The 17,994-nt window shown below is 32.3% G+C and overlaps 1 protein-coding gene across 2 annotated transcripts in view; it reads right to left on the bottom strand.

Moving 5' to 3' along the window:
• Nucleotides 1-17,994, bottom strand: part of CSMD3 (CUB and Sushi multiple domains 3) — a 581,291-nt gene that overhangs the window by 233,385 nt on the left and 329,912 nt on the right. For both annotated transcript variants that reach the window (XM_077782368.1, XM_021546425.3), the window contains exons 17-20: nucleotides 14,779-14,917; nucleotides 10,351-10,538; nucleotides 7,719-7,907; nucleotides 265-381 (exon numbers count right to left, since the gene is read on the bottom strand). In XM_077782368.1, the coding sequence (XP_077638494.1) occupies nucleotides 265-381; nucleotides 7,719-7,907; nucleotides 10,351-10,538; nucleotides 14,779-14,917 (633 nt within the window). The remainder of the gene's footprint in view (nucleotides 1-264; nucleotides 382-7,718; nucleotides 7,908-10,350; nucleotides 10,539-14,778; nucleotides 14,918-17,994) is intronic.

The raw sequence follows: 17,994 nt of genomic DNA, 5'->3' as shown, positions 1-17,994 counted from the left end.
CCTTTTGCCCTTCAGGTTCTATGATCAGCCATTATATAATTGTTTCTCACTGTCTTTTCATTCTGTGGGAAATATAAGGGCCTAGTCCACTTCTGGAATTTTAGGAATTACTACAAGAAAATTAAACAAACCCTAAAATCAGCAGTGCAAATCCAAGTGCTTTGGTGCTAACCTAGCTCTCCTTCTAGAGAAGAGAATACTGGATTTATATATATATATTAAAAAAAAAAAAAAAGGTGGAAAAAGAGAAAAGGATTCATTTACCTTTTCCATGGGTAACATCCACAGTCCATGTGCAATTCAGTGAATTTGGATATAGATCAGGATAACCTGGGGATAAAATTGTTCCACTAGGTCCTCTAACATCTCCACCACATAAAGCTAGAAACAAAGAAAATAACAACAATAAAAAATAATAATATAAATAATAGAAAACACAGATAAGAGAAAATGTGAAAAAAACCCTAAAAATTTCTGCCTTTAAAATTACTTAAAAATAGATACTCAAATGATGTAGCGTTTTCAGATATGACTACAGGCCATTTTCATACAAAAAAGAAATGCAATAAATTATTAATTAATTCGTGTTTAATATGCATAAGAAAATCAAAATCAGGTTTCATTAGCTGTTGTTTTTAGATTTCTGGAATCTCTGTGAAAATTGTTAAGTTCAGCAGAGAGATGAAGGCAGATGATAGAGAACCAAAAAATATAACTTAAACAGAAGCCAAGACTGGAGAGTCAACATGGTGGATCTTGGCTGTTGAAGAATTATTTACTTAAAAGATTTGTACAAGAAAGATTTGTGCAAGGAAGGTTGACATGGTTTCCTGAATACAATTATTATAATTGGTTATGTGTTTATATCTTTGATAGTGCTAATGACAGATTTCAATATAAGAAGAAGCATTTCTATAGTTTTGTTAGCAACTTTATGAAAGTAATAGGTAATTGAGCAATACAAAAATTAAATTAGAGGCTGAATTAATTCAAAATACAAAAATTCAGTCATTACAACACTGGCAAAAATGTACAGCTTGATGATTTTCTGTTCCAGGGTTTTTGAAATACAACATTAATCAAGTAATTTTTAGTAAGGTAAGAGTCTTGCATTTTAGAATTATTATATATCAATAACAGTTATTAAAATTCAGTACCAAGTTATTGCATCAGAGTTCTCTGAATATAGGTTATCTCAGAAGCGCATACATTATAAAACAAATTAGTAGTTCTATTTTTTTTTCTCAAGGTTAAAAGCATCTATTCCTTTTATTTTACTTAGCCTCATTATATGCATTACCAAAATTGTTTTGCAGAAATATTTTAGAACAAAAACAGTGAACTATTATCACCAATTACAAGTCAAATAATCTAGACCATTCCAGTAGTTGATTGCAGCTCTCCATAAGAGCAGTCCTTCCAAAGTAATAAACATAAATTCTTCTCTTAATTTTAGGAGATGTTAAAGGTCTTCAAAGGCACTTTTGGAGAGATGTAAATGGCAGCTATTTGTCTGTAACTCCAGCTGATACAAATATCAATCCTCTTCTTGTTCTATAAGCAGTCACTCAATTATTTCTTGCTCATGTCTGTGCTTCCCACCTGCTGCCACAGCAATGAGGGTGAGAGAAGGCTGGAGGAGCAATGCCTGTCAAAGGCTGGAGGAGCACTGCCCCTTTCTAAGAGATGCTGTCCCATCTGCTCTGGTTTAACCTGCTCCCACCCCTCCTGTAACATCAGTAGCACTCAACAGCGTGACTCGTAAAGGGGGGAGAAGTTTGGCCTTTCAGAACATGCTTCATCAGTAATTTGCTTCATCATGCTGTTTCTTCTGCTATATCTTGATATTTATGCTGTTTATGGTATTTTCTGCTACATTTTGATGGAGTAAATGGTTGAAGTTATACTCATTATGCCTTTGTTGTTAATGTTATATATTTGAGAATGAATATATGGATTTTCACAAATTTCTGCTTGTAAATGTAAATTCATAACTGATTTGAGGACAGAATGGACAGGGAATTAAGAGAATATCCAGAACATACCTTCAATCTCACCCTGTACCTAAGCAGACATTTGTGTCAATGAAATACATGCATTTTCCAGACATTTCAGTAGCACTATGGAATGTTTTCATAAAGATCAATTATTTTTCATAATGCAGTTATGACACTGCATATCATCACTGTGTTCAGGGCACTAAAAGTATACATTTAATAAGAATTTTTTTTTATGAATCAGAAATGGAATTTCATCCTGCATACTGGCATGAAGTCTGCCCTACCTTGCCTAGCAAAAATTTGTTTGGTCATTCTATCAATATTTCTGTTTTAAACATGCTTACTTGCCTGGATAGCCTCATTGTGCTATTTCTCCTGCCAACTTTCTAGCCTTTGTTGGCCTAATTGTAAGATGGAAATTTGCAAATCCAGTACCACAGGCTGAAATAAGACATTCTAGGACTACATTTGCCCAAACTCTCCAGTGTTGCCACAGGCAAATAACCTCCTTCCATATTAATTTTCCTCCTCACTTCTCTGATAAAGAGACAGTGAAGGCAAATGCTGCCACCTTATCATCTGATCTTGCTATTTTTACACATTACCAAAATATAGCCAAGGCTGTGGCATCGTATTATTGGAGCTCCTGATGGTAACTATCTACTTCATCCATTAAATAAAAAATACAGTCAGTTTTTATAATCATGGGCTATAGACCAAATAATACATTTTACAGGGGGTGTTTGGAAAACATTTCAGGAATGCAAATAGTGACAAAACATCTATGGCATGTCATCAGGCCTTCAGTGTAACTCTATGAAGGCTAGCAGATGGCAGAAAAAGGCATCAAGGGAGCAGCCTTTTAGAAAATAAAGCCAAGCTGACAAATCTGAAATAGTGGATCTGCAACTGGCCCTGATAAGATGGCTAACAGCCCAAGCAAGTAATATCACTACTAGTATCTGACAGTTTTTCAGAGTGCAAAGGAAAACAGGAGCACATAAAAATAAGAACAGCAAATGATAAGCACATTTATTTCCAAATTCTACCTTTCTTTCATTTTATCTGATTATAACAAGATGGAAGCTAGGAAAGAATAAAAGTGGAATGAATACTTAAGGAAATCTTAAGGAAATAACTGAAGCACTGCTTTTGATTTCCAATGTGAAAAATGGAACATTATGTTAACACACTAAATAATTTTTTATGTAATCAGAGAAGTTGAATCAAGACATGCCTGCATTACTCTTTTCCAAATAGTGAGAATAAAAAAAAAGAGAAAATTTAAAAACCACAAAATAACAACAACAATGAGAATAAAAGAACAAAAAGTAAAGAGAACAAAATATAAAAGTGACTGTATGAAATATGGATAGGTATGTGGAAGTATACACTGTGGTGATGAGAAATGATGTAGAAGCAAGTTTTGGATAACTATTAATGAGGATCCTAATTTAATAGTGGAGTATGGTTCAGATGTTCTGCTGAAATAAATTCTAACAATATTGGATTGATTACTTACACTCTGTTTTGTTGCAACTGCATTCATTTTGCTCAGTAACATGATCAAGCACGAAAAAAACGTGTCAACAAGCAAGCCTAGCTTAGAAAATGGTCCAATGTATATTTTGAAAATAATTTTTGGCCCAAATAATTTCAGAATCTTTAGTCGGGCTACTCATGTCTCAGTGCGAGACATGCAGGCCATGCTTCATCACAAGAATATATTAATAATTGTAATAAAAACACTTGACTTTTGTCATTCATAGCAAAGTTCCATTTCAGACCATGCTACAATAAAACTGTTATAGGAAATCAATTTTACAATACTAGAAATAGTCTTATAATTTTCAGCCTAAATTTATTAATAGTCTATTTTTACCCATTTGATCTTCTGCTAAACTGTCATTATGTTTTATTCCCTCCTGAGGTCTCACTTAGGAAGGCTAGCAAGCCATGTAAGAATATATGATTTTGGATGATATGTAATGATATGGATTTTTTTTTTAGTCTACTTCACTTAAACAAAAAAACAAAATGTTTTACTTTTTTTAGCCTGGTTGGCAATGGTGTTATTTGTGAAATTAGCATTTTTCACATTTTCAAATGGCATCACCTATTATTTTCTTATGTAAAGATTTTTAATGTGACTAGCCATAGATCACCACCTGCAACTCAGATGCTAACATAAAATTATGCATCTTAATTTTCTCAGGAAATATGAAATACTCTTAAGAAGAAGAAAAGCTTTCAGAAAAAAAAATCAAACTTTTTTTTCAGAAGTTCAGTTTGTTGTAAGCACTCATGATTGAAAACTATTTGATTTTCAGAAGTAATGGGAAGAGAAAACACACAATTATAATTGATTAGTAATAACAATTAGCTTTAGATTTGAAGCATCATCAAAGAAGACTAATAACATATGCTAGTTTAGAAAGGACTGCAGAGAAAAAAAAGAAAAATCTATTTATATGGAAATAGGTTTGTCTATTTATAAGTCTAAATACAAATATATGTGTGTGGAAAACACACAGAGGCCTCATTACATTAATTTGTTTAATTGACTCTAACTTCCAAATAAAAATGTAATTCTGAGATTATTTTCATTTATTGTGCAATTGGATAATAAAAGTGGCATATAAAATAGACTTCAAAATTATTGAAACAGTGAATTGGAGTTTGAATCTTATATACGGTGCTTCACAGACCAAGTAACTTCAGCATTTGTCTTCTCTAATTATAGAAAATATGTATCTTAAAATGGGATGCGGTTCAGTAGGGGTAAATAAATAAGTATATGGACATCAAATTAACATACTCAGCTTCAAGAAATAAACCTCGGACTTGAGTTATATTACACAGGAGATGAATTAAATATAAACTAGTGTAGCCTAGATTACTCACAATATAAACTTGCATCTTGACCTTCTCATTTAAATCTACATAGACCAGACATGCTCTCCATTTCCAGTTCTGGCTTCTACTTTACTGAGTGTTTGAAGCAAATTTTTTAATAGCTGTATTTTAATGGAATCCTTACTTTTATTTCAGAGATGTCAACAGAAAGGCCATAACACTTCTGCATTATTCCCTGAATATGTTCCTCATGTACTGCATAAGTCATTGTGAATTCTTTTTGGACCTTTAGGAGTTTCCAATATAAACATTGAAGGCTTTTTATCTTGTTTGAATTATTTGCATTCTATTTATTAATTTTCTTAATTAAATTAAGATCAGGGGAATGACAATATTTTTAATTCAGATAATGAATAAGAATTATCTATTAGCATTCAATTTAATGTTATGATGAAGGGAATAAATAGCACTTTATACTGTTAAGTAGATATCTAGTAGATATCTTTTGCATTCATCTTCCTTTAATTTTTGATGGGATTACTAGAGTAATTAATATAATGGGTAGAATAGGGTTCCTCACATATATTCAAAGCTTAAAAGCAAAATTCTCTTTTAGTATTCATATAGAAAGGACATTTTAAGGTATAACTTGGTCTTTTCAGTTTTAAGCACTGGGTGGTGATTAGAGTTAAGAAATTCAAGGCTTTCCAGACACACAGGTAAAAAATGAATCATATGTAGTTACTAGATGGGAATGGTACAGATGCAATACAAGCAGTGTTTTCTCAGCAAAGCTCGTAGCCATCCATTTTTCGCTCTTTTTTTGTGACGTTTATCTGTGCAAGATCAAACACATCATGAAAAATTTCATTTACACTCTTTCAGAGAATAGAATTTCAGTCAACACCATGTTCTACTTTGAGGAGGAACTTGCTTTAAGAAGTCTAAATTTTTTTCTTTTATAGTCAATTCTCCAAATTACACCCACTCGTGAGTTGCCATGACCTATCTGTACAATTACCATGGTCTGCCTCCACAACAATGCACAATGTAATTATAAAAAAAGAAATGCAGTTATCAAAAAGAATGACCAAAAAAGAACTTGGCTCTTCAGAAACTATCAGAGTAACATTCTGAATGCACAGTAATAGTGACTGATGTGTTTATTAGTGGTATGATTAATACAAACCCATACTTGTAATTTATGCAAAGAACAGCCCATTTAGCAAATGCCTGTTTTTGCCTGGGGTGCAAGGACTCTGGGTTGTTTTAAAAAACATTCTACCAGAGAGGAAATTTAGCAATGAAATTAAAATTACATCAACCATAAACTGATTACATTTATTAAAATAAATGTACTCAATCTTACCTTTACAACATATTTATTGAATGGAAAATCACCATTTAGCAATGTGCTCTGGAGAAAAGGATCCCTCATTTACCTAATGAATTGCATACTAGTTCAGCATCTTTAGGAAGAAAGTGATCACAATATGTAAGTTTATTCCACAACAGAGCACAGTATTCATAGGGAGTATGCTTATTTTTTTGTTCTACATGGTTAGCATCTAGTGCCTATCACCATTAGAAAACATATCCTAGTTTTGTGGCCTATTCAACAAAATATTATCCCCTTGACTGCAAATGTTGGGAACCTGGCAATTCTTCATTGCTAGAGCCTGTCTGAGACGTAGAATCTTTCAGAAAAAGGGTGTGGAGAACTACAGAGGGCCATTTTCAGCAAAGTGATTATTCACGTCCCTTGCCACTACCACAGATTTTCAGTATTATCATATACTGACACCTTCAAATTCCTGAATATAAAATCTCAAGGCATTTCCTAACTAAGTAATCTTAAGGCCAAAGAAGTCCCTACTATTTTATAAAGAAAGTAATGCAGTGGGAATGAATAGTCTTCCATATGGCAAATTACATGATTCAATGAGTTTCTTCATCAGTCTTCATTCAGATCTTTCTTTCAAAATTAATGTCCTGAGACACTAAGAACTGTATTAGAAAAAATACAGTATCATGTACGCTCTGTAGCTCATAAAATCTCAGGAGACTTTCTCTGGTTAAATACTAACTTAGAATTAAATGATTTTATTATTCCTGAAAATATTTTGAATATCAAAAACATGCACCATGCTGCAAGAAGGGAAACTCTTTTAAGAAGTACAAATAATAAGTCTCAAATAATGTAACTGAATGAACATTACAATCTACTTTCTTAATAGTACATATAATTGATACAACTCCAACAGGGAAAGCATTAAAATGAACAATTCAGATTACAAGAGATGACTGAAAATGTTAGATAATTTTTCAGATTTAATGATATGGTGGAGACCACTTTTGTTTGGTTGAATAATAACCAGATATAATGTGGTCCTAAAAAATTCCCACAGTGATTGAAGGGTGAAAAGTTCTGTTAACAAGCTCTAAACAGAGTGATCATCATGAAAAAGAGAAAATGTTTTTGAGTCAGGTGCAAATAAATTAATTTCATGTTTTTTATGTCAGCAATCTATGTCCATTGATTGATACTCAAACACAAATATTTTTAATCTGTAATAAGTGCTTTACAACCAGATATACACAAAGTTTGCAATCAGTTAGCTCACAGTTACATAAATCCAGATAGACACACCTTCAGTAATCTGCAGGATTAAATAACTATATATTCTCTGTTTCATATGTCTCATCACAGAGATATATGGCACTTATTTCCTCTTACTATTCTTTTTCTTTCCTAACAATATAAGTTTTACAGGCTCTGGCATTTAACTCATTTTGACTAATAATAGTTTGGCAAAACTTGTATATTTTAAAGTACTTTGTATTAAATCTGTTCATCCTTACCATCACAAGTTGGGAGTGGGTGACTCCACCAGTGATTTTTTTCACATAGTAAAGGTTCCTCATGACTGAGCCTATAACCTGGATCACAACTAAATGAGACAGTGGAACCTATAGAAAAGTCATGTCCATAACGACGTCCATGCACTGGTATGCCAGGATCCAAACAAGAGTAAGTATTAACAGTTACACCTAGATTAAAAAAAAAAATAAAAACAAAAGGGAAAATAAAATAATTAAACAAAGAACTTATAGATTTTTTTCAATTTAAGTAATTGGTTGTGATGGTTGTGAGGTGAAGGCTTCATAATCTCACATTTACAGTGAATTATCTTTACACTATTCTTCTCCATGTTGCCATTAAAAGATAATATGGATCACAGTTTGAATCCTGCCATTGTTGCAGAGAAAAAATATCCCATAATTTAAAAGATATTTAGTTGGATCCGTCTTAGTAAAATTAAATTATTTTGTACCTGATGCTGATATTAAAAAGCTTTGATGATCGCTTAAAATTCTGATTTTCAGCCTTTATTTTTTCCTGATCAAAGTTTGCTAGCATAGCTGAAATCTTTACATTTTTTCTGATATTTATATTTTAAATATTTACATATATCAATTATTTACATAAATCATACTCATACCTAGTGTTATTTGATATATGAGACATTAAGAAGATAAAGAATAGCAGAAAAAATAGAGAAGTTGACTTGACAAAGGGATCTCAATGTGGGCTTAAAAAAATAAACATTTAGATTATTTCCCAGTGAGATGTTCATATATAAAGCTCATATAAAGATGATAATTATAAAATAATAATGAAAAAACCCCAACCCTCTACAGATAACACTGCAGCTAGTAAATTACTAGAAGTATTCAGTGCAAGATTTTAATAGGTGTTATTCCTTTTATTCCTACACAGAAAGAATAAAAAAATCCTTCATTACAAGGAAATTCATTGTGGAAATATATAATTAGCATAAAGGTTATGAACATATAAAAGATTTTAGCTTTCAATACAATATTTGAAGGGAGAAGAAATGATGAATAGGAGACCACTGATCATTGCTATTTGTGTTCCCAAAAACAAAACCAGAATTGGATTGTACTGGATAATGTAAGATGAGAAACCAGTAAGAATTAAGCAAAAATAAAATTAATACTAGACTTCTGGGTATAAACAGAGGCTATTAAACTGAAAAGAAAATACTGAAAATTGTCTATTTTGTGTACAAGTGGTAAGAATATATATTTTTCCATGCTCGTTGGTAGTATAAATTTAGCGTTTTTTCTCCACTAGTTTAGAGAATTGTGGGGGTGGATCAATTTTACAAAAAATAGGATTTTATAATGAAATTCAATAATTTATTTATAAAGTATATATTTATTTATTCAGGTTTCCTTTCCAACTGTATTTAATTGAAACTGTTTATTATTTGTGATAAGTGCAGACTTCCTCTTTTTGCTCTTCACATTCTCATAGTATTATTTCTACCATTTAACATTATTCAGTCTTTCTACGAATTTAGTGTCTTGGTAGGCAGTCTTAATCTAGTTTTCCTGATGTGTTAGGAGAGCCTTCCTTCAAACTTCAGAATGGATGAAAACTTAACAAAATCATCACTTTTCATAATGTAGAAGATTATACAAAATAGACGTTTGTGAGTGAATGCTAGGACAGGTAATAATTTTGGTATAATAAGAGACTTTTTTTTTTTTTTCAATAAACAGCCTGAATTTAGCATTCATTGGCATTCAAAAAAAATCTAAATTTTATCTGGCAATATCTCCGCTATGCATATTACTTTTAGTATCCTTATAGTGGACGGGAATAGTGAATATTGGGAAAAATAATGTTAAAAATTAAGAACATCTGGAAATTTTTGGTGGCAATTCCAACAAGTAGAAGTACAAACAATGTGCTGATGACCTTTACTAAGTAAATAAGATAATTATTATAGTAAAAATATTATTTATCATATGAGTAGAATTATTACAACAGAAGTTATATTAAGAAAGACAAAATGCAAATTGAATTACAATATTTCAACATAGGAGTTTTAATAATTCATGAAGTATGAAATCTTACAGATACTTTCTGCAACATATCTTATATGACTATATTAAGGACAAAAGAGTATTTCTACACCAGAAAAAAAATCATATAGGCAGGTTTTTAGAATCTTAAAAATCCCTAATTAGCCAATTCCATTTCTTGAGTTTCAGGTCATTATGTAAACTGCATTTTCCCATTCCTTCAGTTACAGCTGCAGATACATCAACCAGAACACTAATTCAGTTTTATTCTTAGATTCTCATAATCTTCCTTATCTCATGCTATTTTACACTCACACAAATGCATTGTATAAAATATAAGAATATTAAGACATAAAAGCAGCTTCCAGAAGAAAGGTATTTTCTTCTCATTCTCATCTTTTAATTCTTAAAGCACAGAGCTTTAAGAATGACATTAAATATAAATAAAATTAGTAGTCATCTCTTTTGCAGATTAACACTACTAAATCTTTCTCAGATTTGCAAATAACAGGAATTTAGCCCAGATGATATCTGTATGTGAATAGAGTGAGCATTGAGGGGGAGGGGATATCAAATAATACAACACAGAAGTACTTACTTTCATAGTGTATTTTGAATCCATTGTTAGAACGACTGTTATCAGTTGTAAAGAGAAGGTACATGAAATTGCTACTGCTAAACAGAAACTGTGGGACCTGTGTACCATTGTAAGAACCCAGAAGTGGAGATAATAGATTTGGTCCATCATGAACTTCCAAAACATCATAATTGAGTTCAGTCTGAAATCTGGAATTGTGGAAACACACAGAGGCACACATTTAAGACACAGTTAAAACAAATTCAATAAACCCATAATTTTTAAACTATGCACCTTTCCTGAAAATATTTTTTCTCCACATATCCGTTTTTCAATACCATTGCAATAATATGATTTATCCTATATAATAAGAAGTAAACTTCTCTAGCTGGTTTGTGTAGCAGGAAAGAAAAGCTAGATACAGTTTGTTATAAATATTACTATTACTTGCATATGCTACTTTATAATAATATTATTTTTCCTTTTTGAATAATTAATTAAATTATATGGAGGGCATGTTGATGCATTTGGCAAAAATATCAAGGTACTTTGTATCATCAATGGCTCCTACTCTTGAGTTCCTACCTTACAATCATCTATAAGCAGGGATAGAATTACTTGACTCTTGACTCCAGTGGCTTTCTGCCAGCTGAGACTCAGTCTAAAGTAGTGACAGAAGTTATTTGAAGAAAAACCCACAACTAAAAATCTTTTAGAAAGCACTAGAAAACAAAGTGCCTTTTTAAATACAGTGTGTGTGCTCTCCCTTGCAAGAAAAAGCTGAGTGTGATAGTTCTGCTAAGTATCTCCTTGTCTGTCTTGTTATTAGATGGTATCAGCAATTCCAAACACCTGTTTGGTATTTTGACAGTGCTTTATCTCTTTCATGCTATGACAGAGTTTAGATCAATCATAATGCTTTATAATGGACTCTGATGGATTACTGAAAAACCTTTCCAGAATTAAAAAGCAACAATTAACAGCAGGATTTAACAATGATCCTCAGATAGTCTTAATTCTGACTTTGATTTACTTAGACACCTAATACAACTTTGTGAAATCATTCAAAGAACTGTGTTAGTAAAGCCAATGTACTGAGAAACACAATATTTAAGCATTTATGTCCCATGACTCTGAGCCTAAAGATCTAAAGGAGCCTGGCAAAACACAAGAAGACAAATTAAACCTACAAAACATGTATTTTCTTTTTATTGATATTCTGCTCCCACTTAATAATGTATAAAAGAGCACAGAACTAAAGTAATAGGGAGTTACAGAACTGAAGTGGTAGAAAAATAGGGATAATCCTAAAAGCAGGAAAACTGAAAATTTGGGGTTTTTTTAGTTCCCCGAGTAATTCACAATCACATCCTGCTAAAAAGCTGCTAGGCAATAATTAGCTCTTTCCAATACTTTTCATTTTTTTTTTTTTCCTCACAGAAATCTGTACAACAAGAGAGAAAACTTGGAAACAGATCATTTAATCTTGCTCAGCTTTCTTAGCACCTACATCAAAAGCATACTTGAAAAAGAAGGTGTAAAAAGCTGTGGATTTTATAAATGTAATGCAACTACCAGGCCTCTCAAGTCAAGTTGAAATTAAGTTGAATCTCCAAAGACATAAAGGAAATCCCCTCAAAACTACTTTGACTATATGTACCACCATTAATAGCAGAAAAATATGAAGATAAAAAAAATTAATAATCAGCCATGAAAGAAAATGTAAGAACTATTTTTAAGTGAAATGAACTGAAACATTATGTTCAATGTTTTTGCTTGGTCATTTAGCTCAAAAACGGGTCAATTTAAATTTAATTTATAAATCTCATGCTTATATCAGTTTTTCCTTCAATATCTTTTCCCTTGATGCTTGCTCAACATATCTGCTATATTTACATACTTTTTTCCCCTCTGGTGTAACAAAACAGTAGGGGCTTTTAGGAAACTGAATGAGAAACACCCTGCATTCATTCAAGACCCTTCCAATGTCCTTTACTACTTAATTGATCACTATTGTTAAATTGACCTGGATGTCTTAATTGCCACGTGGTGTCTCATCTTCTGGAGGACTCACCAGTAGACAGGAGCGAAAAATGTTTTAACACAAAAGATCCCACATGCACTTTTATTAGGAGGCCTTATTTGAATAGACAAAGGTGCCTGAATATTTATAACACACATTTTTGTTTCTAAGAGACACCCTTATCAACTCATTGCAGTGTCAGGATTTCCTGCTGCACAGTAAATGCTCAATAGACAAATGTGACTAGTACTCCAATCAGTAGTTTGCTATCAGCATCTCTCACATTTAAATACTCATAATTAGGCTTCATGGTAAACACTTCATTACAATCAAGAATGGCATTGCCATTTCTCACTTCTATCATTTCAATTGAGCATAAAAAGATATTGATTTGTAACAAAATATCAACAGATCATCCATCTTAGCTACGCTTGTAGAACGGGACTAAACAAACATTTTAAAAAATACATGCACAATCATATAGAAATATATAAAAAAGTTATTTTTTGCATGCCAAAAGCATAAAATTTAATAGCTATTTTTATTTGATTTGTCTGCAGATCTCCTTTTCTCATGTCTCTGTCTACTTGGCACAGGAATTCTTTAGCATACAGTCATGGAATGCAGCACCTCACTCCTATTCAATATTATAAGAGTGAAGATATAGGAAGGTAGGAAGATTAAAAGGAAACTACCCTGCAAGTGGGAAACTTAGAAAATCTAAAAATTATTTTAAAATTATAGACATGTACTATAAATATTAATCTCTCACCAAGAAATTGAAAATCTTTCAAACAATCACACATATTTTGGAAGTTTTGGTATTTGCACCAATAAAGGCTAGAAAGAGTATGTGTATTTCTCAGGACAAAGTTAAAAGGCAAAGAAATGGGCAAAATAGTAGGGATTTTTTAATCATATAGGAAAGTAATTTGGCTATAGTTTTAAAACTGTGTATTTCAACAAAATTATCCTTTTCTATTAAGAAAGTGCAGCTGAAAATTTGCAAGCAGAAGTAGCAGAACAAGAATAGCCAAGACTAGAATGAATCTTTAAAAAGCTAATGTATAAATTACTTAGAAGGCAAACTTAAACTATGTGAAAAATAATGTCTAAGCAAATAACATAACAGCACCATAGTTTCCTTTCAATACACTATAAAGTTTTATTCCAGCATTTAATTTATAGAATAACTTTTTCTTTGCATCCAGACATGTAGCTATATATATCGAAGTGCATCTGTGTGAACATGCATAGATGTATTTTAAGTGTAGTTCTGCACAGAGATACAAAAGAGTGCACGTTTATCTGCAAGTAGGGCCTCTCTGGATTGCTGCATCTGAGCAATATGCATAACAGACCAATTTCTGACAAGTGACAAGAGTGTCAAAAATGAGCAGCAATGGGAAAAAAAGGTGTCACAAAAAGGATAGAAGCTTTCTCTCTGATCCAGAGAGACCACTTCTTGTTCTTTTTGATCTTTCTTACAAGAGTAATAGGGGTTGTACAATTTTATGACAAGGCATTAATGTATTACAAAAAAAAACTGTATGAAAAAGAGTGTCAGACTTTATTAGTAATATTAGTATTACTTGCATATGCTGTTTTATAATGAGCAAGTCTAGTCCAATCATGCTGTATAAATATCAGCTGAAAGGTACTTGTATGATATTTCTACACTATAATTTTCATCATCAATGTTGCTTTTTTACTAGATTGTCATCTAATTTTTTATATTTACAATTAAAAATCGCTAAAACATAAGAAGAATAGCATTCTTTATTGCATTTTTTTTCTTGTTTTCTGATAAAGAGTTCAAATTAAATGCCAGCATCTTGCTACCATAAGAAATGTAAGGTGCTTCAGCACATGTCAATCTTTTGAATAAGGAAGGGACCTTAGTTACAGACATCAGTCTAGGAAAAGTAGAATGCTGCAGTAATTTGAGGGCACTGGAACTCCATCCTGAGAGTACACAATCCTTTCACAACAATAGTTCAGTTTATATGATAATTAAATATTCAGAGTGGGGAAAATTATGACTACACTTAATTTAGTTTTCACAGCTGATTCCAATTTTTAGAGTTGAAGATTATGTGATTTTGAGAGGAAAAAAAATAACTTAGTAATTATAATTCATCATAGCAATATAGTTAAAAGCAAATGAAGCATGCTTAATATTTAAAAACAGGCAACATTTTTTACTAGGCTAAACAGGCTTCAATATGGGTAAGGGCAGAAATTCCAAAAGCTTTTCAGGACATGAAGATACTATCTGTGCTCTGAAAGAGTTTACAAAAGTCCTACATGATAATACAATTGCTTGTTTGTAGAGATAATGCAAATTAATGTTATGATAAAGCTAATAACTCTTGTTTCCTGGTAAAAACTAGAAAACATGAAGTAAGAAAAACTTCAGCCAAGACCTTTCAAATGTAATTTTGATAGAGTGTCCAGGTTCAGCTTCTATCACCCACTCACAATTCAAGGAATCTTTATAATACCCTGGCCAGCCTGGAGAGAGGATTACTCCACTTGGAGAGGAAAAATGCCCACCACATGGAGCTAAAAATGAAAAAAAAGAGAAAGGTAAATAGTACAGATTTATTAGGTGCAATTCGTATTTACCAATATCAATGCATGAACAAATATTGAAAATCCAGTTGCAGGAAGATGCAGTCGCTTTAAAGCTGACAGGCTCTGTGGTGTTCAGAATTAGATGGAGATAACTGAATTAAAACCTTAAAAAGATAAAATAAACAGTTCAATAATTATGAAAAAGGTTTTTCCCTACTGTGTTCTTATGTGTGTAATACATTTCCTGCATTAAAGAGCATAAACAAAACACAGTCTCTACAAAGTAGCATTATTTTTACTTTTAACTGTGGGCAGAGAGACGTGGAAAACTTGCTAAAGTTTCAGCTCAGTTTAAAACTAGAAATCAGTGAACTGTTATATTAAGTTTGACATCATGGAATCCACAGTCATACCACGTATATTTTGCTTGGCATGTTAGCAGTTCAAATTCTTCATTCATGAAAAAGACATACTTACAATTCTTACAAGATTAGTTGGTATTTTTAAATTGGAAAATACATATACATATTATAAGATATACTTCTGCAAGCAGTACTCATGTAGAGGGGAAAGATAACCTGCCTCAGCCTGCTCAACAATTTGCCTTATCCATCCTAGGATACCACAGACCTTCTTTACATCAAGGAGACATTTAACGTGGTGTCCACCAGGACACCCAGGGCCTTTTCCATTTAGACAGAGAGCAGAAGCATCTTACATTGCAGGAAGAGCAGGCTGCACCACAGAGTTTCATAACACCATGGTTCCAGTGGCCTTTATGCATACAAGGCTACTCCAAAAAAAAACCAAACAAAAACTATGACACAGTTAGGGTCACATCTAACTATGCATATCACTGTATATTTCAAAGAAGTTGCAAAGGTCTTACTGTGGCATTGACAAGCTAGTGACTCTACTAAAAATAGTGTAAAAATATAAAATATTTTATATACATTTTTATATATAAAATATGAAAAACATAGCTATTTATTAAATTTCTGTTTGCAGTTATTTCACCTAGCAGAGCCTGCAAAACATTTTGGTTGCTCATTTTCACAAAGTAGAACAGTATATATCATAGTCTATATTATTTTGAATTTCTCCATTACAAAAAAATAGACTAATTTTGCTCTCTTTGACATGACTTCAAGTTGAACACCATGAATTATTACACATTTGTTTGATCTTCATTTTTCTCAGGAGAATACCAAGGTCGTACATAAAACTGATGAATTGCTGTAAATAGGTATGTTTTGGTTTTGGTTTTTTTGTTGCTTTTGGCTTTTGGGGGTTTCTTTGGGTTTGTTTTTTTTTTTTATGACATAATGCTCCATTTTTTCCTCATGTGTAAGGAAAAAAAAGATTTCAAGAAGTTATAGAGTTCTGAATTCAGTATGTTGCAAACACTTCTAAATATGCCAATGTATACTTCTTTTTTTATTCACTGATGGATTTAAAGTGGGCATTTCACACCTTTTAGCTTAGAGTCTTTTTTCATACTACCTTCAGTATACACTACCAGTCAAACAATAAGTTATTTAAACTCATATTTACCTCAACAACCAGAAGGTTAACTCTAGAGCATTAATAATCTCTATATTTTATTGTATATAAGGACTTTTAAATATTCATAATACCTATGGTGCTGATAAACTACAAAATATATTGACAAGAATAGGAACCAGATGGCCTTATTCTGAGCCAGTACACTCCATAGTTACAACACAATGTTACGAAACTTGTACAAAGTTCCATATTCTCACCAAATTTTCATGACACAGCTTGCATTTAAAATAGAAAAAGTTCCAAACCTCTATTACAAAAATATTCATATAAATAGTGCATTAAAAATAATACACACTGTAAGATTGCCTAAATTTGGAAGAGTTTCTTGATTTTATTTAGGAAAGTTTTGCTGCCAGTTTTCCTTAAAGAAAATGTTTTTTATCTGTTCTCTGATTATGGCTCTAGCAGAAATATACTTAATTGGTTTTTTTTGTTTCACCACTACATGCTGATTTCCTAACCCAGGAATACTTTCCTTCAGAATAGCTAAACTACTGGGCTTATCTTAAAAAGCCTTGTTTTGTAGAAAATACAACTCTCCAGTCATCATGCCAAAGGATTGTTTCCCTAACCTTTTTTACACTGAATCTAATCCCCTCTTCATTCTTATAGTACTGTTTGATGGTTGTCTGACATATTCATACCCAATGTTCATCTGCCCAAAATGAAACTCTAGAAATATAATACAGCTAGAGGTGGTCGTCAAGCAGAATATCTTTATCAAACACAGGCCTATGTCAAACAGTAAAAGACAATCTTAGTCTGATCTAAGGATTCTCATGAAGCCATTTGTATTTATTTCTTTGTATAGCAAGGTGCATGGGTTGAAATAGGGAATTTTCATATGTGAGCATGAAAAAATCATTTAGGATAACAGGCTATTCACAAAATCATGAAATATCTTGTAGATTCATAGTTTAAGAAATTTTTTTTTTAAGAGCTTGCCACTAATGCTACAGAATGGCAGGATATTAAGCCTTATGAGAGTTATGCAGGAAGACCAAGGTTAGAGCTTCTCTATGGGTACAACAACGCAATATTAGAACAGGTTATGAGAAAATCCTCCTTATAACCCTCATACAGGAAAGATGAAAGGCATGAGGACAGGAATCCCAAACTCAAAATCATCAGAGAGCAGCAAAAGCAGGACCCCTTCACTAAAGAAAAGGAGCCAGGAACCAGGGATGCTCACTTGTGCACATACACACACACACACACACACAGAGTTAGTGCCTTTACAGACATATCCCGTTCCACCAGAGAAAACTGATCAGGACAGGATTGGTTACAGGAAGGGGGTTTGGTGATTACAAAGTGACTGTCTGAGCTGAAACAGAAGCCTGCATTGGGCAGAGCTGGAAGGAAGACCCAGCAGAGGCTAGCCAGGATTGTCCTGAAAAACTAGTATGTTGACCCTGTTCATCTGCACTAGATTATTAAATTGCTCCCTCCTGTATATTGTAATTTCTGAAAATTCTGAACTGTAGAGAAAACTGCAC

This window comes from Lonchura striata, chromosome 1, assembly GCF_046129695.1.
Source record: "Lonchura striata isolate bLonStr1 chromosome 1, bLonStr1.mat, whole genome shotgun sequence".
Taxonomy (NCBI): Eukaryota; Metazoa; Chordata; class Aves; order Passeriformes; family Estrildidae; genus Lonchura; species Lonchura striata.
Note: the sequence above shows the minus strand (reverse complement) of the source record. Positions and strands in the feature narration are given on the sequence as shown.